The following is a 23495-nucleotide window of genomic DNA, read 5'->3' as shown; positions in this document are numbered from 1 at the left end:
CTTGGCATCATGACTGTTATACTTACTTAATATGATGAAAGATGGTTAAGGGCTCAAGTTAAAAGGGGGATTTAAAAAACTGTATATTCCATTTTTAGTAATTTCAAATTTATATTCTCTTTACTATTAGAAACTGCACATGAAAATAAACTTAGTTTTTGCTTTCATTTCATCATGGTAACTCTAAGGTACTCTAAGTGTTCAGATATATACACAATCAGTGTACAAATACTGTGAGCTATATAGGATCTGAGTCTGGAATGATGGTTTATAACTTCTATGGATAGCTAATGTTGTGTTGCATGCATTGATATGGAGGCTACTCAGGTATGGGCACTTCATAATATTTCACAGAAGATAAATTGATGGTAAGGAAAGGAGTTATCTGACCTCACTACGTAAGTGTTTTTCATCTAAAAGGTGCCAAACACATCGCTTTGTGCTTTTTCAGTCTTAGAAGGTCGGTCTGCTCATTATAAACCTGTAGGTGAAATTGTACTTGCTTTCCACAGATTTTGTTATGTTTAATGTTGTATTCTGAAGCAATCTCAGCATATTGGCACAATTTTTTAGTGTTCTTCCTTGATATGAGACGAAGTAGAGAAAAATCTTTTAATACTTCTAATTTTTTAGGCACTATTAAAATTTATGTGTGCCATTTGCAACATTAAAAATATCTTTATTATGAATCAAGAAATGCAAAATATCACAATGAATTATAGTTAAGGTGGTATATTTTAGCCTTTCTAACATTTGGGCAGTGAGGGAATTGGCCTTATGGGAACCTTAAACTCCTAAATGAGCCTCAAGTCAGTATTTTGCTTCTTTGAGTTACTGATTTATGTAAATGATAACAATTCCTTTAAGAAGAAGTGGAAATGCCATTTAAAAAAACTGCTGTAACTCCCAAGATATGGAATCTTTTCTAGTTATCCTTACTAGTATAATTTTGTTATAAACCTCCTTGTTTAAGGATATCTTGTGTGTATGTTGCCTGTGTTTCATTTTCCATACTGTAACATTAATAAGTAAAATAATTTACTGATTCATAGGTGGCACCTTCATTGGAGAGTACTGAATTTCAGCCACTTGTGCAGTCAACAACCGTTGTACCTGAAGCTTCCCATGACCAGTTTGTGGCTCAAGGTATCTTTTTAGCAAAGACATTCTACCTTCAAAAAGAAAAATGACAACTTAATCCAGACAGATATTTTGAAAGTAAATGTCTAAAGAACAAAATTTTAATGAAATAAGTTATAGACCATTATGAAATACATTTAGAACCAATATATCAGAAATTAATAAAACAAATGCTCTTAACTAATAAATGGAATTTGACTATCAAATAAATAGCCCAATTCCCATATGGCTCCTTATTAGGTTCTTATAGGTATTTGACATTTGAATTTGGGAATTGATGGGTATAACTTAACTTTATTTTTTCCCTTCTTTTGAGAAAACACTTTACTACAAGTAATCCACTTGAAAGTAAGGCGATTCTGGTCTTTAATAAGTATTTTCTAAGGCTGTGATTCCATTTAAAGGCACATAAAATGTATTGAGTCTTTATTTTATTAGAAATGTGCAACACACAACTTGGGACTTGTTTTTATTAACGGCAATGTATGAATTTTGCTCCTTGTACTGGGAACTGCTTCCAACCCTGCTGTGCTTCAAATTTGCAACTTTGCTTTTGTTTTTGTTTAAATTTTAGAGAGTATGTAAGCCTTATTCAGTAGCATTAAAGGCCTAACCTGAAAGGACTATACTACCTGAAAAGAAAGTAATTGTCAACACTGGCGACATAGAAGTATATGCAGAAAGAATGCTTTCTAAAACATTTAGAAAGACTTGCTCAATTAAAACTTTGAACTTTCATTACAATATTTCTTCCAATAATTTCCTAAACAGTGTTCCATTTTGGTTTTTAGTAATTCATGTTCACAATATATAAGATTATTTACCTGTAGAAAATACTCATTTGATCTTCTTAAGAACAAAAGGAGCAAACTCCGTTTATTTAAATGGCTAAGGACATAGGGCATGAAATGAAATTTGATCATGAATTTCATGAACATTTATCTCTAAAAGCATGTTGCCTTATTCTTATTTTTAACAGCTTTATTGAGATATAATTCACATACCATATAATTCACTTGTTAAAAGTATATAGATTATTGGTTTTAAGTATATTCAGAGTTGTGCAGCTGTCACCATGATCAATTTTAGGACATTTCCATTATCCCACAAAAAAACTCTATACCTGTTATCAGTCACTCCCTGTCTCCCCTATTCTTGGCGCTCTACGGAATCACTAATCTACTTTCCTTCTTTATAGATTTGCCCGTTTTGGACATTTTGTATAAATGGAATCATAACATGTGGTCTTGTATGACTGGCTTCTTTCACTTAGTGTGCTGTTTTCAAGGTTCATCCATGTTCTAGCATGTATCAGAACTTCATTTATTTATTGACAAATAATGTTCCATTGTATGTATATATTACATTTACCCATTCATCATGTGATATAGGCATTTGTGTGGACATACAGGCTTTCTGTTTTTTGTTTGGATTACCCTTGATTTTAAATTTATTTTATTATTTTTATTTTTATTTTTATTTTTTTAGGCATTCTCACTCTGTTGCCCAGGCTGGAATGCAGTGGTGTGATCTTGGCTCACTGCAGCCTCTGTCTCCTGGGTTCAAGTGATTCTTCTGCCTCAGCCTCCTGAGTAGCTGGGATCACAGAGGTGCAGTGCCACACCTGGCTAATTTTTGTATTTTTTGTAGAGCCTGGGTTTCACCATGTTGCCCAGGCTGGTCTCGAATCCCTGACCTCAGGTGATCCACCTGTCTTAACCTCCCAAAGTTCTGGGATTACAGACTGAGCCACCATGCCTATCCACAAATAGTATGCTTTAAATGTATATTTATGCAGTTTTACTGTTTGCCAATCATTTCAGCACATATATATGACCCAAAAAAAAACAAAAAAAAGCATATAGAAGAAAGAATACCCATAGAAAGGGGAGGCGTGAACAGAGGATTAATCCTCACAAGTTTTTGGTGATATGTGACACTGTCGGGTATATTTCTTTTTTTTCAAAACCTGGAAATAAGATATCAGGGCATCAAATGTCCTCCTCAGTTTTACAAAATAAATTAGCAAGAAAATAGAAAAAATGTATATCAATTTATATGCTGCATTAGCTGTCTTTATGGAAAAATTCAAAAAAGATTTCTATATGCTTGCTCGAGAAGTGCTGAAGATATGTAATACGTATTTTATGAATACCGAAAGATTTCCCTTGAAATCATTTGGACAATTTTCATTAGAATTATCTCAATTTAATTTTTTCCACTTTTATTTCCAAAGATTTCTTATTATTTTTTAAGAGACAGGGTCTGGCTCTGTCACCCAGGCCGCAGTGCAGTGGCATGGTCCTAGCTCATTGTAGTCTCGAATGCCTGGACTCAAGTAATCCTCCTGCCTCAGCTTCCCAAGTGGCTGGGATTACAGGCGTAATATTTGAGGGGAAAAGAACACAAACCTGCATGTAAAAGTGAGCAGAAAACATGAAAAGATAATTCACAAAGGACCTAAAAGTAGCCTTTATCTTTGGATAAATATTATACAAATTAATACTACCCGAAGATACTTTTTTATTTATTAAATTGCCAACAATTAAGTATTGGCAGTACATTCTGTTGGCGAGGCTGTGGAAAATGAGCACTTTCATACATTGTTAGAGAAAATGCAAATTAGTATAATTTTGGAAGGGAATTTGGCAATAGATAACAGAACTATGTATTTACCTTTGATTAAACAATTCCACTTCTAGGAATTCTCTTTTATTTATCTGCAGCAATGTAGAAATACATATGCACTTGATAATTTAGCAAGCATTGTTTGTAATTATAAAACGTGGAAACAACACAAATGCCTGTAAGTAGAAGGATAGTTTTTAATGAATGTATAACAATATATAGATAATGATAAACATATCATAAAATTATTTATAAATAAAATTTATTTTTAAAATAACAATGGAGAACTACAGCTATTAGAAAGAGGGGACTGGGCACAGCAGCTCACACCTATAATCCTAGAACTTTGGGAGGCTGAGGTGGGAGGGTCACTTCGGGCCATGAGTTTGAGACCAGCCTGGGCAATATAGTGAGACCATGTCTCTACAAAATATAAAATAAATTAGCCGGGCATGGTGGTACACACCTGTGGTCTCAGCTAGTCAAGAGGCTGAGGTGGGAGGATCACTTGAGCCCAGGCTTTGAGTCATGAAAGCCCAGGCTTTCAGTGAGTCATGATTGCACCGCTAGACTCTAGCCTGGGCAACAGAGTGAGACCCTTTCTCAAAAAAAAAAAAAAGAAGGATATCTTCAAACAGATATGGAATAAATTTTAGGAAATATTGTCAAGTGAAGAAAGAAGCACAATAATAAAGAGTAGGTATAGTTTATGATATTTACAGTTTTCTACTTTTGCATATGAAAGAAGAGGAAATTTAAAATACATGTATCTATTTGTGTAGAAAGAAAACAGGAAGGCACTGCTGGAAATGAATGAGATTAATTATGAGAATGGGTGGGAGTTAAGTAGGAAATAAGAGAGAATGGGAACAGTGTAGAAGAGATTGAGGGGTGGGGTAGTGACCCTTCTCTGCATGTATCTTCTTGTATAGGTTGACTTTTATAACCATGTATGTTTTACTTGCTGAAAAGAAAAATAAAATCGACAAAAATGGGAAACGATAACATGGAATACAAACAAATTAATCCAGTTACATATCACATGAATAGCGTTGAAGTGAGAGAGGAAGTAACCCCAATAACTCTCAGACATATTTTTAGGACTTTAGTTCTCAGACTAATGGCAAAAAGAACTGTAACCAAGCATTGAACTCTAGTTACTAGTTTTGTTTTTTGCAGTATTATTAGTTAGAAATTCCAGAACTGCTTAATGTGTTTGTAAGGCAAGGCAAATAAATAAATGTATTGTAGATAATGAAAGCCAGATTTTTTACTTTCACATAAAGGAAATTACAAATATGGAAGGAGGAAGGTGTTTAATGTTGGATTATATTTGGAGTGTTGGATTATATTTGGAGCTTTCAGTATGAATCAATTATTTTGTTTTTTAAGAGATGGGGTCTCACTCTGCCATCCAGGCTGGAGTGCAGCGCTGTGATCATAGTTCACTGCAGTTGCGACCTCCTGGGCTGAAGCGATCCTCCCACCTCATCCCCTGAGTAGCCAGGATTAAAGGAATGTGCCACCATGCCTGGTTAATTTTTAAATCTTTTTGTAGAGATAGGTTTCTCTATGTTACTCAGGCTGATCTTGAACTCCTTGGCTGAAGTGATCCTCCTGCTCCAGCCTCACAAAATTCTGGAATTATAGGCAAATGATTTTTAATTCATAGAAAAAATACATGTTTATGTGCCCAGGGGTACGTATGTGCATGCATACGTATATACACACACATTTTCTAGCTTAGAAACAATGACACACCAAATAGCAATGTATACATTTAGTGCCCAAATCTTGTTTTCCAAACTCCGTTCTCCACTTTAGGGAATCGACACTTTGGAATAAATATCCAATTTTAGAGCTTGGCCTAGGAAAGAACAAGATGAACCTGGAACATCTTGCTGTGCCAGAAAGTAAGGGAAATGCTCAAGGGTTAATGGAGGTGTAAACTAATGTAGGTGCAGGTACCTTATTACAGTTCTAAAGTCTGAAAGTATTTTGGAGAAAAGGGAGCTCTCATACAGTGTTGTTGGGAACCACTGTGGAGAACAGAATGCAGGTTCCTCAGAAACTAAAAATAGAATCTACTCTCTCTGATCCAGCAATCCAGCTGCTGAGTATATATCCAAAAGAAAAAAAAAATGTATATCGATGAGATAGCTGCACTCCCATGATGAATGCAACACCATTCATAATAGCCAAGATAAGGAATCAGTCTAAGTTCCTTCAGCAAATGAATGGATAAAGAAAAAGAACCATATATGTACACAATGAAATATTACTCAGAGAAAAGAATGAAGTCCTGTCATTTGCAGCAACAAGGATGGAACTGGAGGCCATTGTGTTAAGTGAAATAAGCCAGGCACAGAAAGACAAATATTGCAGCTCATATTTGGGAACTAAAAAAAAAAAGTTGAACTCATGAAGAAGATAGAGAGTAGAATGAGGGTTACCAGAGGCCAAAGCGTGGAGAGCCAGGGATAAAGACGGGATGGTTAGTGGGTACAAAATACAGTTAGGAGGAATAAGATCTAGTGTTCAGTAGCACAAGGTAACTATAGTTAATAGTAATTTGTTGTATATTTCAAAATAACTAAAACAGTGGCGTTGGAATGTTCCCAACACAAACGATAAATGTTTGAGGTGATGGATGTCCCAGTTACCTTGATTTGAGCATTGTACAGAGTATGCCTGCATCAAAATATCATCTGTACCCCATAAATATGTACAATGATTATATATCCATAATTAAAAATTAAAAAATAAAAAAATAGTAAGATTTTACTCTGAAAAACATCTAAAGATATTTGAATTCGGATACACTTCTGGCCCCTTGAGTTTCAGAAAAAGGATTGTAAATCATCTATTTGTTCCTCAGTGTCTGAATACTTGGGGCATGAAGTCATGTTCTACCCTTTCTGACTTGTCTCTTCTGCATATGACAATGTTTGTGTGTACATATCTGCATCCATACATGGTGGAGGGTGGAGGTCAGGAGTAGCAGGGGTAGCCTGACCCCTAGCCTTAAGGTTAAGATGATCCAAGCAGCTAAAGCAATTCCCTAACTATCCATTATCATTTTCAGGAACTTCCCTATGATTATAAGAACTTTTGAGTATTGTACATAACTGTAAGGTAAGTAAAATACTAATTCTTATGTTTATTTTCAATAATAGGTCACCAGGAAAGTACATCACCACGGCCACCTCATGATTCATCTCTTTCTGCCCCCCTGCCCAAACTGTGTGTTTTTGTTACTCCATCTCTTCTTTCAGCAATGTGCAGCCTCTTGGACAACCTCTTGACGATTGCTCCCAGAGACACTGCAAAGGCTTTTCGACAAGCTCATCTCATAGAACTTCTCTGTAGGTAAGATATTAAATACTCCTAGAGAGGCATGTTAGTAGAGGTAAATTTACACAAGCTGTATTCATGACTTAATATAAGATTTCATGTGACCTGGGAATACAGCTTTATTCTTTTTTAGGCTCATTGAACTCTAGGAGTTTGCTTTTGCCAGAATTGTCTTGATAGTTTTTATTTTACATTTATTAAAGCACTTGTATTAGTTTGTTATCTTGACTATTAAGGCCAAAGAAAAACTCCTGCTTCCTAAAATTCATGGATTCTAAACCTTATTTATCCTCCAGCACATTTAAGGAATATGGTGCTATCCCCTATTCTTAATGGATGTGAGGGAGTTTGGGAATTCATCTTTTTAGTGGTCATATAAGAATAATGTCCCTGGGTTGAAAAATTATTGGTTAAATTCATTTGGAGTTATTTTGTTATGGGAAATTAAACATTTCATCAGAAAGTATTCTGTTAAAATTTAGGGAAATTAAATTCAAAGAAAAATTCTTTGAATTTTTATTACTCACTTATTTGATATTAATCAGTCTGTAACATAATTTTTCTGAATTTCTAATAAAGTATAGTAGAAAAGGACTAGATACTGAATTCAGGCTGACCTAAGGTCTAATTATAGTTCATTCACTCAGTAGTTTGCAGCCTTGGGAAATTAATCTCTACTGTGTCATTAACACCTATTTAATGGGGTTAGTGTGAGAATTAAAATGGTATCTAGGATACCCCCTTATCTACTAGTAAGTATTACTTCTCTTTTCTTCTGGTGTCCAGTTTATTCTAGCCAACCATACCCACCTCCTTTTGACCACATGTCTATTTGCATTTCTCTGTCTCTCTGTCTCTTTACCTTGGAACATTCACCATCTGAAATGTTTTCAGTCTTTTTGCCAAATCATAGTGCCTTCTCTTTGTTTTGGGGATATTAAAAGAATTCTAAAAAATATAAACTCTAAAAGAAGTATTCCTTGTTTCACCTCATTCAATTGTAATTATTTCTTTAACATGTATGATATGCAATGAGTTTGTTCTGGCTTTGATATTTATTGGTCATTTTTCTACCGTGCCTACTCGGATTGGAGAAGTAACTGGTAGTCAGTTGGCTTTCCTTCCTGGATGCTCCTGCCTGAAGATGACCAAAATTAGCTCCAGGGATAGGATATTCTTTGCTTCTTACGAGTCAGCTAAGAGTCTGATGTGGCACTGAGGCCACAGGGGCATTGAAAGACCTTTTATGACAAAGGCTTATCATATTTCCATACCTGTTTTTCATTTTTGACTTAAAAAAAATCCTACCCTTTTTACTTTATTATTATTTTTATTTTATTTTATTTTTTTGATACGGAGTTTCACTCTTGTTGGCCAGGCTGGAGTGCAATGGCGTGATCTTGGCTTACTGCAACCTCCGCCTCCTGGGTTCAAGCGATTCTCCTCTCTCAGCCTCCTGAGTAGCTGGGATTACAGGCATCCGCCACTACACCCGGCTAATTTTTGGTATTTTTAGTAGAGACGGGGTTTCACCATGTTCTCCAGGCTGGTCTCAAACTCCTGACCCCAGCTGATCCGCCCGCCTTGGCCTCCCAAAGTGTTGGGATTACAGGCGTGAGCCCCCACGCCTGGCCTGTTTTACTTCATTTTGTTTTTGTTACTTTCTAAATATGAACAGTGGTTTTGCTATTTTAGCCAGTATTTTTGCTATTAGGGAAGTAACCACCAAGTTCCTGTTACTCATTTGCTTTCTTCCTGAATGGGCTGTATTATATTTTATTCTGCTTTTAATTAGGTTTCTTTAGATATTTTCTTCACAACTCTTTGCTTCTCATTTTTCTCTGACAAGATATTTTCCTGTTTGAAGGTAACCCAGGATACAATTTGAAATTCTTTCAGGTATCTTTTTATAAACATTTTCTTTACTTATAAAGATCCTTTCTCTTGAATTGTATTCGAGTTACCTTTAAACTTCAAATTCTGATTTCTTAATCGTTAATAAAAAGTATACTAATCTTCTGAAGGATTTTCTTTTTCCGATTGTCACAGCATTGCAGATGCTACCCTCATACAGACATGTGTCCAGGAACTCAGAGCCCTGCTGCCTTCATCACCTCCAGCTGAACACACTCAGGCTCAGGTAAGCATCTCAAGTCTGTTTGTGGGTTTGTTTACATTAGGTGTCAAAAGTAAAAATCTTGTGAGGAGATACTGGTCATAGGAGAAGGTTGAAAACTTCTCAAAATATACATGGTATGATGAGATTATTTGAAATATGTGACTTAAAATTTTAATATGGGACATGTTTGGATGTTAGAAAAGAGAGGTGGGGTTTGAAGACTTGGATTCTATTCTTGACTCCATCATTAACCAGCTTTAAATGTATGATCAAGTGTCTGGATATCTTGGAGCACCACTTTAATAAAGAGGGACATTGGTATAGTTCACCTCCTGCTTCTGTGATTTTAGGCTATCTCTGTTATGTCTGTTATTTACACCAAAGTTAAAGTTGTTAAAATATTTGGTGGCTAAGTTATTTTAACAAATATGCGCTTTATATGTGTTTTCAAAGCGCAGTTTGATAAAAATGATGTATTATTGTTCCTTCACAGATATTTACTGTTTTAAATTCTTGCCTATAGCTAGAATCTATTTATAAAACATGCATAAAACATGCTTAACAATTATTCATGTAGCTAGCTGTTGCTAACAGAAACTTTATTTCAAAATCAAATTTTAAGAAGGGCTGCAAGATTTTTTGGGAGGTGATGAATTAAAGATGAAGTAGACCAATATCTCTTGCTTTGAGATGTGTTCTTTGAACTGAATAAGACAGACCCCATTACAAAGTTTGGGAACGCTACACACATGGCCTTTGAAGCACTTGTCCTGGTGCAGTGTTTTCACCCAAGCATGCCTATTGCATAATGACTGTCTCCTCCATTTTTCTGCTCTCCATCAGCAAATCTTTGTTGAGTACCTGCTGTGTGCCTGGATATTCTCCAAGTGAATAAAACAAAGACCCTTCCTCAAGTTGGGAGAATAGATAATTAGAAAATCCATATATGCCTGATGATGATAGACATCTCAGAAGAAAAATTAAAGTGATGGCAGAGTTGGAAGGGTAGGGCTGTTCCACTTAGGATGATTAGGCAGTGACGTGGGACCCGAAGTTAGTGTAGTCCTGTGGTCATTGCAAGACCCCTGAGGTTGGGGTGTGCTTGGCCTATCCAAGAAACAGCAAGGAGGGCAGAGTGGCTGGAGCAGAATCTATGAGGGCAAGATGAGACCAGAGGGGCACAGTCAGCTCCATGAAGTCAGGGCCCTGCTGGCTGTTACATTCCATTGTGTTCTGAGTGTCTGGCGCAGGGCTTGTCTCAAGACAGCTACTCACTTGATCCCTGTGCGATGAGTGAATAATAGCAGTAGCAACAATTTATGGGTATTTGTTTTTGTTAATTCATGTAATCTTCACAACAATCATGAAGTTTCGTTAATGTCATAAAGGAAATGCCTGAGGCCCAGAGAGGTGAGTGACTTGTTCAAGGTCTCTGACATAGATTCCAGCCCATGCAGGTCAGTTCCAGGGCCCACATTGTTAACCACTGCACTAGTTGGTCTTATGTAGATTAAATGCTTTTGAGCTCTTGGTATTAATATAAGATCATTCACTCATTCCAGAAATTTCTTGAGCCTCTGCTTTACCAGATTCTGTTCTAGGTGCTAGTGATACATCCTTGAACAAAGCAGACGAGCATCTCTGCTCACGTAGAGTCTGTCGTAAATGCAGGAGACAGACAGTAAACAAGTACATAAAATGTATTTTATCAGATAGTCACAAATGGTATGAAAAAAGTAATTGAGGATGCGTAAAAGCGGTGTGTCAGCAAGGGGAGAGGTGGCTATTTTTAGGTAGTGTGGTCGGAAAAGGTCCCCTAAAGGTGACACTTAAGCAGAGAACTGGGGAGGTGAGGGAGTAGGCTCCGAGTGCCTGCAGCAGACAGTGTGGTCAGAGCCCTGGTGGTGGGGTTATACTCTGCTAAAGGTATGATGTATTAAAATTTGTGGTTAGTTGATTGGTATTTTTGACAGCGTGGTCAGAGCCCTGGTGGTGGGGTTATACTCTGCTAAAGGTATGATGTATTAAAGTTTGTGGTTGGTTGATTGGTATTTTTTTTGAAGAGAGCCATACATAGAAAAAGAGTTACTTTATCAACTACTCTTAATACATTAATATTTTATTTAATCTTGAATGTGATCATATACAAAAGAATCTTTAGTAATTCAGCTTTTTCTCTATAACACTTCTTCTTGCCTCACCTGACATGGTTTATCTATTTATGGTAATATTTCATACATCCAGAGGTCAGACTTGCTATAATTTCAGTGGTGTAGAATATGAATGTAATATGAAGTCTCAAGACTTCACAGCAATAAACAAATTAAATTTCACAAACTGAAGAGTTTGTGAAGTCTAGAGCCACCTACATTTTTACATAAAGTAAGTTGGCAGATTAGATAAAGGGAGGACGTATTCATCAGGAGAAGTAGGACAGAACTATTTGTAAATAGTCTGAGACCGTTGACTTCGGAGACACATACCCCACAAATTTACAACAGGACTCTTCAACGACTCTTCATTACCCTCTTACAACCCCAGAATAAGGTGAGAGGAAAAAGTGTGTGTGTGTGTGTGTGTGTGTGTGTGTGTGTATATACAGAGAGAGAATGACTGATTTCAGAATATCTTTATAAAATTCACTTATATATAACTGGCTCATTGCTTGAGGGTAGTGGACAAATGAGACATCACAGTTCATTCTTTAATTGTTACATATTCAGAGGATTATTTTTCTGAAAAGTACTTTTGCCGGTTAATACTTAACAATATTGGCATCAGGCAAATTCCAGAGATGGTTTTGTTGGTAATATTGAAGATGATTTAATTTTTTCTCTTATAATTAATAATAGTATTTTTATACTGAGGGCAAAAATAGAACATATTTGCATTTTATTTGTAGCAATAACTGGGCTATTAGGCTAGATAGCCCCCACCCCCACGTATGCACTTTGAAGGATATTTTTGTAGTCTTTCTTTCTTTACAAAATTATAGACTTTATGGCTTTGTTATACACTTTTCTACTTCTTCCAGAATATTGGTTTCATAATTTGACTACTTGAAAAATATGGAGACTTTTTTTTTTTTTTTCTTTTGAAACAGAGTTTTGCTCTGTCACCCAGGCTGGAGTTCGGTAGTGTGATCACAGCTCACTACAGCCTCTACCTTCTGGGCTCAAGTGGTCCTCCCATCTCAGCCTCCCAAGTAGCTGGGACTGCAGGCATGCACCACCATGCCCAGCTAATTTTTATATTTTTTGTGGAAACAGGATCTCGCCATGTTGCCCAGGCTGGTCTCAAACTCCTGGGCTCAAGCCATCTGCCCACCTTGGCCTCTCAAAGGACTGGCATTACAGTACAAATGTGTTAGCCACCACATCTGGTCAAGATTTTACTTCTTTAAATGGAATTTAAAACTTGACTTTGAAAATATTGCTTTGGTATATAGTTGACAGTATTAATATGGCTGTTAATGACATGCTTATGAGAAAAATAATGCTTTGTCTGCTATGTGTTAATTTCAGATCTTGAAAAATTATGATTAATATTTTATTTTTTATTAACTTGTGTTCCAAAAGTAAAATACTGTATCACTGAGATGGGCTTTTTATATGGCATGTTTGATTTTACCCTATCTCCTTTTCAAATAGGTTTCCTTTCTCCTGGAATACCTATCCTCTTTGTCCAGGCTTCTGCAGTCATGTTTATTGGTGGAGCCTGACCTGGTGATTCAGGATGAGCTTATGAAACCTCTTATCACCAATATCATTGGAATTCTCACCATATGTACCAAAGATGTATTAGGTAAGCTTAATTGTTTTAGTTTAGAATGTAAGTTAATAATATTGAGGAAAGAAACTTACTCTGTTCCAGAAATTCACTTGAAGGTTACTTTTCAGTTTCTTTTTGCTAGTATTTTGGAAGGCTTTGATAATATGTTTTATAGTTTGGATGCCTTTTAATGATACTACTTAAGACAAGTGTATAGTATAATAAAGGACTACCCTTGAGTTTTAAGAAATGAGGGCAAAGCTCTCTGTGTGATGTTAGAAAGTACAGTGAGTTCTGGGTATTAATTATTCTTATAAACTATGGCTAAGGCCAAAAACCTGATAAATCATTCCCAATAACAAGTATAAGCCAATCTAGAATATATCAAAAATTTCCTAAGGTCCTAAATTATTGAAATGTGTATGTATTTTGTGATCTAATGTTATCTTCAGAGAAAATATTTTATGATGAAAAGTTGAATGTAATGCTTAGTGGAGAAAATTAAAGCAAAGTAGGATGTCAAAATCTAACATAATTGTTTTAAAAGTGGAAATAATCATTTATAATGAAGTAATTGACCATTTGGTAATTCTCTTTGCCTTTCAGTTTGTTTTTATTTGAACTATGGATTTACTTGGTTTTAGATCTGGAAAATGAAGTGTGTTGTGATACCCAGCAGAGCCAGTTCTCAGCATCTCATCAGTGTTAAAATGATCTCAATGTTAAAGGAATAGTAATTCCTTACTTAGAAATTCAACAAGTGGCAGTGATATCCTAATCAGCTTATTAGGTTAGACTGGACAAGCTCAGCAAGGTGATATCACCCCCAGTCCCTAAGGAGTGAAAATTGATTCTGGGGAGAACAGGGTGAGGCAAAAACATCTTAGAAATTACAATGGTTTGTAGCCTCCCAAAGCTCAACTCTACCTGAGACAATCTTATTACTTAGTATTTCTCTTCTTGATTTTTCTTGAGAATTCCTTGAGAAGCATTGACGTTGAGTTCATGGAAGATACACAAGATGTTTGCAAGACTAGTGTCACAAAACTGTGGTGAATAGATGATAGCAGCTGGAGGACCTTTTGTTAATTGTTCGATCCCAAGGTCATGTAGCAAAAGGTGGTCTGTGTATCTTGGCTGCTATTGGCTGCCTTGTGAATGCTTTTTATTGATCCTCTTGCCTTTCTGTATGATTTGGGCTTTGAAAATTAAATGGAAGTAGTATATATTTATTTAATTACATAAAAGTTGTTTAACCCATCATTAATTACATCAAGCGCTGAAAGGAAAAAATATCAACAACGTCTGAATGTACATCTATTAGCTGGTTAAATTAAAAATTGTTTTCTCGGCCGGGCGTGGTGGCTCAAGCCTGTAATCCTAGCACTTTGGGAGGCCAAGACGGGCGGATCACGAGGTCAGGAGATCGAGACCATCCTGCTATCATGGTGAGACCCCGTCTCTACTAAAAAATACAAAAAAACTAGCCTGGCGAGGTGGCGGGCGCCTATAGTCCCAGCTACTCGGGAGGCTGAGGCAGGAGAATGGCGTAAACCCAGGAGGCGGAGCTTGCAGTGAGCTGAGATCCGGCCACTGCACTCCAGCCTGGGCGACAGAGCGAGACTCTGTCTCAAAAAAAAAAAAAAAAAAAAAAATTGTTTTCTCATATCTAGCAAAAGACTTTAAAAGTTCACTAAAAATATTTTTAAAGAAGTTTTTAAATTTTTTTCTGGAAAAAATAAGTTTTAAATGATTTTATAAGAGTTTATTATATTGCTATTATGTATTTATATGAGTTGTTAATTTATGTATGTAAATTGATACATCGTGATATATAAAAATAAATAAATTACATGAAAAGTTATTTAGCAAGTATAGGTACAAAGCTAAATTTGGTGTAATAGGTCTTTAATTTTTAATTTTCAGCTTAAATGTTTTATTCGGCTATTCTTAAGCCTGTATTGAATAAAAACAGTAAGCTCTATACTTAGCCTTTTTATGTACAAAGTGCAGATGTACATATAGTACATAAAGAGATATACAGTATATCTGTGGAATTAAAACCTTATGGGGATGGCAATGAGGAAACATATTTCTAAAACAAACTCTTTAGGGAGCCACTAATGGCAAAAGGGTTGAAAAACACCAAGGATTGTCCTGGGAAGACTATGAAGTTTACATTATAGTGGAATTTGCTAAAAGATGACAAATCCTCCTGATGGCATGGCCAGAGAGAGTCCTCGGCCACTGCTCTACAGCTTCCATTTACCTGAGTGCAGAGAAGGGAAAATGTGTCCTCATCCTAGAAGGTTAATTGCTACATCCTTAGCCATAGGAAGAGCTGCAGAATCTTCTTTTGTGTCATACTTTTCTTTGTGGGATGATACTTTTCTTGGTTCTTCAAAGAAATTCCTTCTTTTCTACTTTGACCTTGGCACACTGTGCTTTCCTTGCATCCCTGCACAAAGCTGCTGGAGGGGATAAAGGAAATAGGGGAAAACTTACTTTGACAAAAGTAGCACAAACAATGACATGTTTTGATAATGTGCCAATATGTAGTTCTGCAGTCATGGCTTAATATTCAGTTTGTCACACCTTCTGATTGTTCTTGAGTATGCTTTAATAAGAGGAGAGTTTGTGAGTGTGGCTTTATATGCCGGAGGGTGGAGGGGAGATATCTTAAGAAGCAATGGAAAAGAGAAGTTAATTGAAATAACTGTTGGATAATGCTGAATTAGATTTGTTTTCATTTGGTAAGTACACACCCCTCATTTTAAGTGTAATGAAGTGTCTGTGTTAAGTTTTATATCTTGAAAGATTCTTTTCCTTTGTGTTAATAACTTGAAGTGTTTTGATCAATTTTGTAGATAAAGAGTTAATATCAGCTTTTTATCACACATGGACACATTTATTTAATCTTCTGGCCACGCTCCTGAGGAAAGCTGGTGCCGTCATACTCCCGTCTGTTACCGTGGCCCTGGCCAAGCACTGGACAGCAGTGATTGGTAAGAAGATACTTGCATAATCTTGGGGGCGTTCTGCTAATAAAATGAGATGATTATTCTGCCTGTTTAGATATGTAAATTCACTAAAATTAAGTAATTATGGCGTGGCATATAAAAGAGATATCAGGGTGTTTGCTTTGAAAACTTTGCAGTGTTCTTGAGCGCCCCCCAAAAAATGCATTTTTGAAAAATTGAAACACATTTTAAGATAACATAAAAGTGAGTTAGAAAAGCCGGTGGTTTTATTATTTTTTTTATTTTTAAAGCTTTTTAAAGACATCATCCCTGAAGCTCTCTTTTATTGAGAACATTTATTAGCCACTCTTGGTTTTTTAAAATTTTACTTTGAGTTCTGGGATACATGTGCAGAATGTGCAGGTTTGTTACACAGGAATACATGTGCCATGGTGGTTTGCTGCACCTATCAACCCATCATCTAGGTTTTAAGCCCCGCATGCATTAGGTATTTGTCCTAATGCTCTCCCTCCCCTTGCTTCTCACCCCCCGACACAGTGTTTGATGTTCCCCTCCCTGTGTCCATGTGTTCTCATTGTTCAACTCTCACTTGTGAATGAGAACATGCAGTGTTTGGTTTTCTTTTCCTGTGTTAGTTTGCTGAGAATGATGGCTTCCAGCTTCATCCATGTACCTGAAAGGACATGAACTCATTCTTTTTTTATGGCTGCATAGTGTTCCATGATGTATATGTGCTGCATTTTTTTTATCCAGTCTGTCAGTGAAGGGCATTTGAGTTGGTTCCAAGTCTTTGCTATTGTGAACAGTGCCACAGTAAACATACATGTGCATTTGTCTTTATAGTAGGATGATTTATGAAACCCTGGGTATATACCCAGTAATGGGATTGCCTGGTCAAATGGTATTTCTGGTTCTAGATGCTTAAGGAATTGCCACACTGTCTTCCACAATGGTTGAACTAATTTATACTCCCACCAGCAGTGTAAAACTGTTCCTGTGTTCTCCACATCCTTGCCAGCGTCTGTTGTTTTCCTGACTTTTGAATAATCACCATTCTAACTGGCGTGAGATGGTATCTCATTGTGGTTTTGATTTGCATTTATCTAATGACCAGTGATGATGAATTTTTTTTTTCATATGTGTGTTGACCACATAAATGTCGCCTTTTGAGAAGTGTCTGTTCATATCCTTTGCCCACTTTTTGATGGGGTTATTTGTTTTTTTCTTGTGAATTTAAGTTCCTTGTAGATTCTGGATGTTAGACCTTTGTCAGATGGATAGATTGCAAAAATTTTCTCCCATTGTGTAGGTTGCCTGTTCACTCTGATGATAGTTTGTTTTGCTGTGCAGAAGCTCTTTAGCTTAGATCCCATTTGTCAGTTTTAAGCCTGTGGTTTTATAAAGGTACGTATGATATGATTATAAAACAATGAGATAAATTTTCTTGTGTTGGTATAGAAACCAGTATCATTTCTGACATATGTGCATTGTATGCAGATACATCTTCATATATAAAATCCTGTATACATGATAACATGGAAAGTTGTGATAACTTTCTCATGACATCAGAATTTTCTTAGAGTACAGAAATGCCAAGAGTATAGTATAATTATTTTTATGTTTTTCATACAATAGTTGCCCACTAAAATAAACATGGTTATTTTAAAATAACTAATCTTTAATTTTTCATGAAGCCTCCTAAATTTTAGCATAGCATAAAGCTGTTTTTTAACATAAATATTCATAACTAACATTTATGTAACCTTTTTAAACAACCTGCTTAAATGCACTCAAAATTGAGTTATTTTAAGTTTCCAAAGTACCTGCTAATTCAACTGACTGATTTTTTTTTTAACATTTATCATTTGATCATTCGGTAAAGTTAAATGCATGATACAATTTTTAACCAAAGCGATAGTAAGAATTATGGCAAAATGCATGTTTAACAAGGAACAGAATTGTTAGTTTTCTGGATATAGGAGTTCTGAGTCTACCATGGAGTACAGTGTCCACATAGGATATCATTATTTTGTTTAAAATATAATAATTGAAAGAGATTGACTGATTAAGACATTGGGATTTTCTTCTTGTATTCATTGAGGGAAAATTAGTTTATCACCTATATTATCAATAGAAAGCATGATGCTACCCACATTAGATAAATCTGGCCCGCAGCTTGTTTTGGTAAATAAAGTTTTATTGGAACATAGCCACACTCATTTACATATTTCATATGGCTGCTTTCATGCTACAACAGTTGAGGTGAATAGTTGTGAAAAAGCCAGTTACCTGCGGAGTATAAAATACTTACTAGTTGGCCCTTTACAGAAGAAGTTTGCTGACCTCTGACTTAAACTTTACCTGACACTGTTTCCTAGTGATAAATACATATTAAATTCAAAACCTTCCTTCAAAATATGTGTACAGTTTTATGTAATAATAGTGCTAACCAAAAGTAACTTACTGCATAAACGGTTTTGATAATAGTAATGTTAATGAAAACATTAATAATAATTATTGATTTTTTTGCCATGGTTTTATTTTATCTTATTTTATTTTTATTCAATTTCCATCTCATATGCCCATATACATTTAAAACATCTCGCGGTCACTCTGTAACTTGTGTTATCTATAACAGTCTTTTCTCAGACTTGACTAATATTTGGACATCATTTAAATGAACATAATTCTTATGAAACCCCACTGCTACTTTGTTTTTCTTATGTAACTTTAATTTGTATGTGCCAAAATCTAAGCAAAAATATTTGTGATTATAATTCTCACACAAGCATAAATCTAAAATATAAAATCAAACAAAATTATAAATCCAATTTTTCAAGTTAATAAAATATAAAACAACACATTATTTTGATTAAACAACATCAGTGTTCACAATAGAAAATTAGTAATGACTGTTTCAGTGTAAATTCCTTTGAGTTTGGCTTGTTCTTTCCACTCTGTATTAAGTTTGTGAATCATCAGTTCATGACCACTTGTGTGCTGTCTGAACTGCTGTGAAATATTTGTTTGTACATTGTGCCAACACTGCATACTAAGTCTTGCTTTTAAGTTCTGTTTGGCATCAGCTCCTTTAAAAATTGCAACACAATCACATAAGTTGGTAATCTAGATGATCCAGAGTATAGTTACTTTAAAATCAATTTGATTTCCTTCTTTGTTTAATTTTGAAGAAATTTTCAAACATTCACATCTGAAATTATCCTTTTAGATATGTTCTGCAAATGTGCAGGCTTGTCTGCCACGTGTCCCGCCCTGTATACTGCCAGCCTGCAATTCCTTTCTATTCTCTTGACTGAAGAAGCAAAGGGGCATCTCCAGGCTAAGAGCAGAACAAATTCATGCCGTAGTCCAACAATGGCTTCCCTTCTTGATGAGACTCAGGAAAATCAGAAATCTCTAGAACGACTTAGTGATGTAATTCTTCAGGTATGTCCTTTCTTGGTTTTTCAAAAACTTTATTTAGCGTTTAAATGAATTGACTTTCAGTCATGTTCTTGTTAAAAACTTTCTCAATCATGTAAATTAAGAAATAGTGATGCTTATTATGACTTTTAAAGGATACAAAAGTTTATCAAGTTAAATTAACTGTCTCCTCCTTAGCCCCACCCGCTTATGCTGACCAGTTTCTTCAGTGAACATCATGTAAAAATCTGAAGTGAAATATTACTAATCTAAATCTAACAGTTGATCAAAACAGTGTTTCATATCATGACCAAAATGAATGTATTTCAGGAACGCAGTTACAGTTCAAAATTTATTGTAATTTTAAAGATATGTCTATATCTAAGTGACATTTGTTTTCTGTAAATGGACTACAGATTTTTGGGGTTGGTTACATGAATAGGTAAGTGGACTTGTCTGGCACATTTGGAAGAAAATGCCCCCTTTCCAAGCCCTGTTGCCTGTTTTATCTTATAAAATTATGTTTACGGTCTAAAATGTAAATCAAGAATTTGACTCATCAGAAAACATTCTAAAATCACTAAAGTGTTATTTTATGAGTAGATTAGTAATTTTTTAAAAACTGTGTGTTTTTAGACAAAGTTTGTTTAGACAAAAAACTGTGTTTTAAACAAAGTTTACATTGTTTTTTACAAATAGGAATATTTTCAGATTTTTCAGTGTTTAGAATTATTCTTTTTAATCATACGGTTTTATGATTTTTGTCTTCTCACTGAAAGGTGGAAAGGTAGTAGAATTGTTTATTGAAGAATTTGCTTCAGCTTCCCAATCAGCCAGCCACATTTGGCAAAGAGAAGATTGTTCCTGTGCTGATTTGTTATAGCCCCTTTGTTGCTTAGAATTTGGAGATTTTCACCCACTTCTTTGCCTGTGAGAGTCATGGTATGCAGATATTTCTGGTATGACCGCTTGTGCATTTTGGGCACTAGGCTTGATTATGTTGAGATGCAGAAAGGATTGCCAGTAAGAGAGGAGAAGATGCTTTCTGATTCACCCAGGAGCTGGCCTGTGGAGAGTGTCACAGGGTTCCTCGGGGGACTTTGTCTCTCTTGTGCTACAGAATCTGGTTGCCTTTCCAGCATAGATAAGAAGCCTGTTAAGGCATCCCCCATTTTCTCATCCATCTCCAGCAGCACCTTCAGAAGCCTGGATAGAGCTTTAGGGGAGAAGGGTTCCTCAGAGCATTTCTCTAAAAGCCTCATATTCTTGGGAGGCCATAGCTTTCCTGTACCTACTACCTCACTGTCAGTTCACTCAAATTTTCTTAGTTGAAAACAAAAACTGGACATTGTCCCAGTTTTCTCATTCCCTGTCAGAACAACAGACTTTATTTCCCAATGATTAACTGAGTCTCCAGTTTTGCACTTTAAAGAATGTTGTAAGGAGGAAAATTCAAACCTTTTCAAAAGTCTCCCAACCACAACCCCTATCTAATTTAATTATAAATTTCCTAACTTTGGCTTTGGTTGGAGCACTGTACTGCTTGGGGAAAGGCTTTTGCTCTTGCTGACACATTTTGCTTGTCAGAGAATTTCAGTGACTTCACTCAGAGGAGAGTGCAGTGAGGGCAGTGTGCTGGGCCCCGCCCTCCTTGCTGAGGCCAAAATGGCAATAGCTCTGGGAGCCTGGCTCTGCATGGATGACTGTGGGTGTCCTGCAACCAATCCTCCTGGACCTGGGGAAATTTAAAGACTCCCAGCCAGGCAAAGCCAGGGCTATTTTATTTCCCAACTCTTTAATCTTGTTTGTGGTGCTATGTGTGAAGGATCCGTGATGAGACTCATGATACATATGGATCCATGTATGGTAATGAATCAGTTTATAATAGTATACACAGGAAAAAAAAAAATCTGTGCTAGAGGAATTTGTGCAATTTACCTTGCCCTTATTTTTACCTAATACTTTGTAATATTATTCATTATAAAAGCTTTTGTTTATAATTTTTTATGTTACCTTTTTGGACAAAGAAAATGAGATAGCCTACAGTCACAGAATATCTCAACGATTTTCCTAATGACTAGCTAATTTTCCGCTTTATTTCTTCTAAATTACAAAAAATGTATTTTGTGAGGGTATGGGTATATTAACCAATTATTTAAACTATGTTTCCTAATAAATCGTACTTCTTGTGTTCATGTAAGCAGTAGAATTTGGATACATGACATCTGTTAGAAAGGCACAGGCAAGTTTAAGACAAAGAAAGTGAAGAGAGAAAGTATACTTCTGGCACACTTATGACAAAATGTGTAATTAATGTAAGTCGGGACAGTTAATGGGCCTGTTAAATTACAAACACTGTTTTCTTTGCCCTATAGGAATAGGGTATGTGAATTAAAGTATTATTAGAATACATTCAACAACAAAACGTTTTGATAAGTAATATATATAGCTTACTATATGTCCATGGAGGCTGTGGGTTAGGCCAAGTGCTGTATGAAGCAAAGTAAACTACAGTCTTTAAATTATCCGAAGAAATTATATTCTAAAATTGATGTCTTTCAAAGGTCCTTATTTAAGTTTTCTGTAAAGCCATACTCAAGAAACATTTGATATGGGACGTTAGGCAAATCACTTCTTGTGATTCAGTTCTTCAAGTGCAAAATGATAGGATTTTATTACATTATTACTAAGTTTCAGCTGCCTCTAAAATCTCCATCCTCCTAACAAATTATTATATTGGAACTTCAATTAAAATGTCTGGGCAGAGTTATCTTTTAAATGGTGCTTTATAGCACTGTCCCATAGGGGATACATGTTGAAAGTATTCATACTTACATCTTCAGTCATGTGTAAGTGTTTTTTTGTAAGTCCATGTTGAAGTGGTTTCAGACTTTGAACATTTTCTAAGAAATATTTAGCTGTCTTTTGTCCATAAAATACTGAACACATTTGACTTAGTGGAGATTTTACCTTCCCTAGTTTATGAAGATACAGTAGTCTCCTCTTATCTGTAGTTTTGCCTTTTGTGACTTCAGTTACCCATGGTTGATTGTAGTCCAAAAATATTAAATGGAAAATTCCAGAAATACACAATTCTTAAGTTTTCAATTGCATGCCATTCTGAGTAGTATGATGAAATATTGCTCTGTCTCCCCCGTGGGACGTGAATCATCCTATGTGTAGCTTACCCACGCTGCATATGATACGTGCCCATTCATCACTTAGTATAGCCATCTTGGTTATCAGACTGACAAATCACAAGATGAAGAAGGATGAGTGCATAGTAGTAAGATATTTTGAGAGAGAGAGGCCACAATCACATAATTTTTATTATACTATTCTGTGTTATTGTTTGTTATTGCTAATCTCCTACCTGCCTAATTTATAAATTAAACTTTATTGTAGTTACATATGTATAGGAATAAAACTTAGACTATATGGAGTTGGGTACTATTCATGGTTTTAGGTATCCACTGGGGGTGTTGGAATGGCTCCCCCAAGGATAAGGGGGCCTACTGTGCTCAGTATGTTTTATTTGCAAATACATAATAGATAACAAGATCAATAAAAATCTCTCTATATGTAGTAGATTTTGTCTGTAATTGATATATTAATCAATTGAGATGTTGAATTAATTTTGCTCCTTATATTTGATATTTCTAAAAGTAGTAATGCAAATGAGGAACTCTTGCGTCTTGTTTTAGATGTATTTTATGCTCACATGTAGTGAATGGTGAAATTCAAGGATAAATCTGTTGAAAGGAAGGCTTATATATTTAAGATACCGTTGTGTTGATGAATGTTCACTGTAATTAAAAAGCCTATTTTTATGTTAAGTACCTTTTGGAAAGAAAGCAAAAACGTCTTGACCTAGAATAGCCTCCATCATTTAAGTGTACAGAAGGGATTAATCTAGAAAGAGCATGACATTTAAAGGAATTTTGGTTGATGAGAAGACATTATTTCTTGCTCTGTATCTTCTTGATTTTTCTCTTTTTTGTGTATTTGTATCATCTGGCAGCCAGTTATCTGCTGCTTGAGTTTATTCTCAGCCTTGCTGCCTCCAGGCTCCTCACACT

At 35.6% G+C, this 23495-nt stretch overlaps 1 protein-coding gene across 4 annotated transcripts in view; it reads left to right on the top strand.

Moving 5' to 3' along the window:
- Positions 1-23495, top strand: part of RTTN (rotatin) — a 204664-nt gene that overhangs the window by 140911 nt on the left and 40258 nt on the right. For all 4 annotated transcript variants that reach the window (XM_010358889.2, XM_030926066.1, XM_030926067.1 and 1 more), the window contains 6 exons: positions 1053-1146; positions 6945-7137; positions 9172-9262; positions 12892-13045; positions 15880-16017; positions 19223-19440. In XM_010358889.2, coding sequence (XP_010357191.2) covers positions 1053-1146; positions 6945-7137; positions 9172-9262; positions 12892-13045; positions 15880-16017; positions 19223-19440 — 888 coding nt within the window. The remainder of the gene's footprint in view (positions 1-1052; positions 1147-6944; positions 7138-9171; positions 9263-12891; positions 13046-15879; positions 16018-19222; positions 19441-23495) is intronic.

Source organism: Rhinopithecus roxellana, chromosome 21, assembly GCF_007565055.1.
Source record: "Rhinopithecus roxellana isolate Shanxi Qingling chromosome 21, ASM756505v1, whole genome shotgun sequence".
Lineage (NCBI taxonomy): Eukaryota > Metazoa > Chordata > Mammalia > Primates > Cercopithecidae > Rhinopithecus > Rhinopithecus roxellana.
The sequence above is the reverse complement of the archived record's forward strand: the minus strand, read 5'-3'. Positions and strand labels throughout refer to the sequence as shown.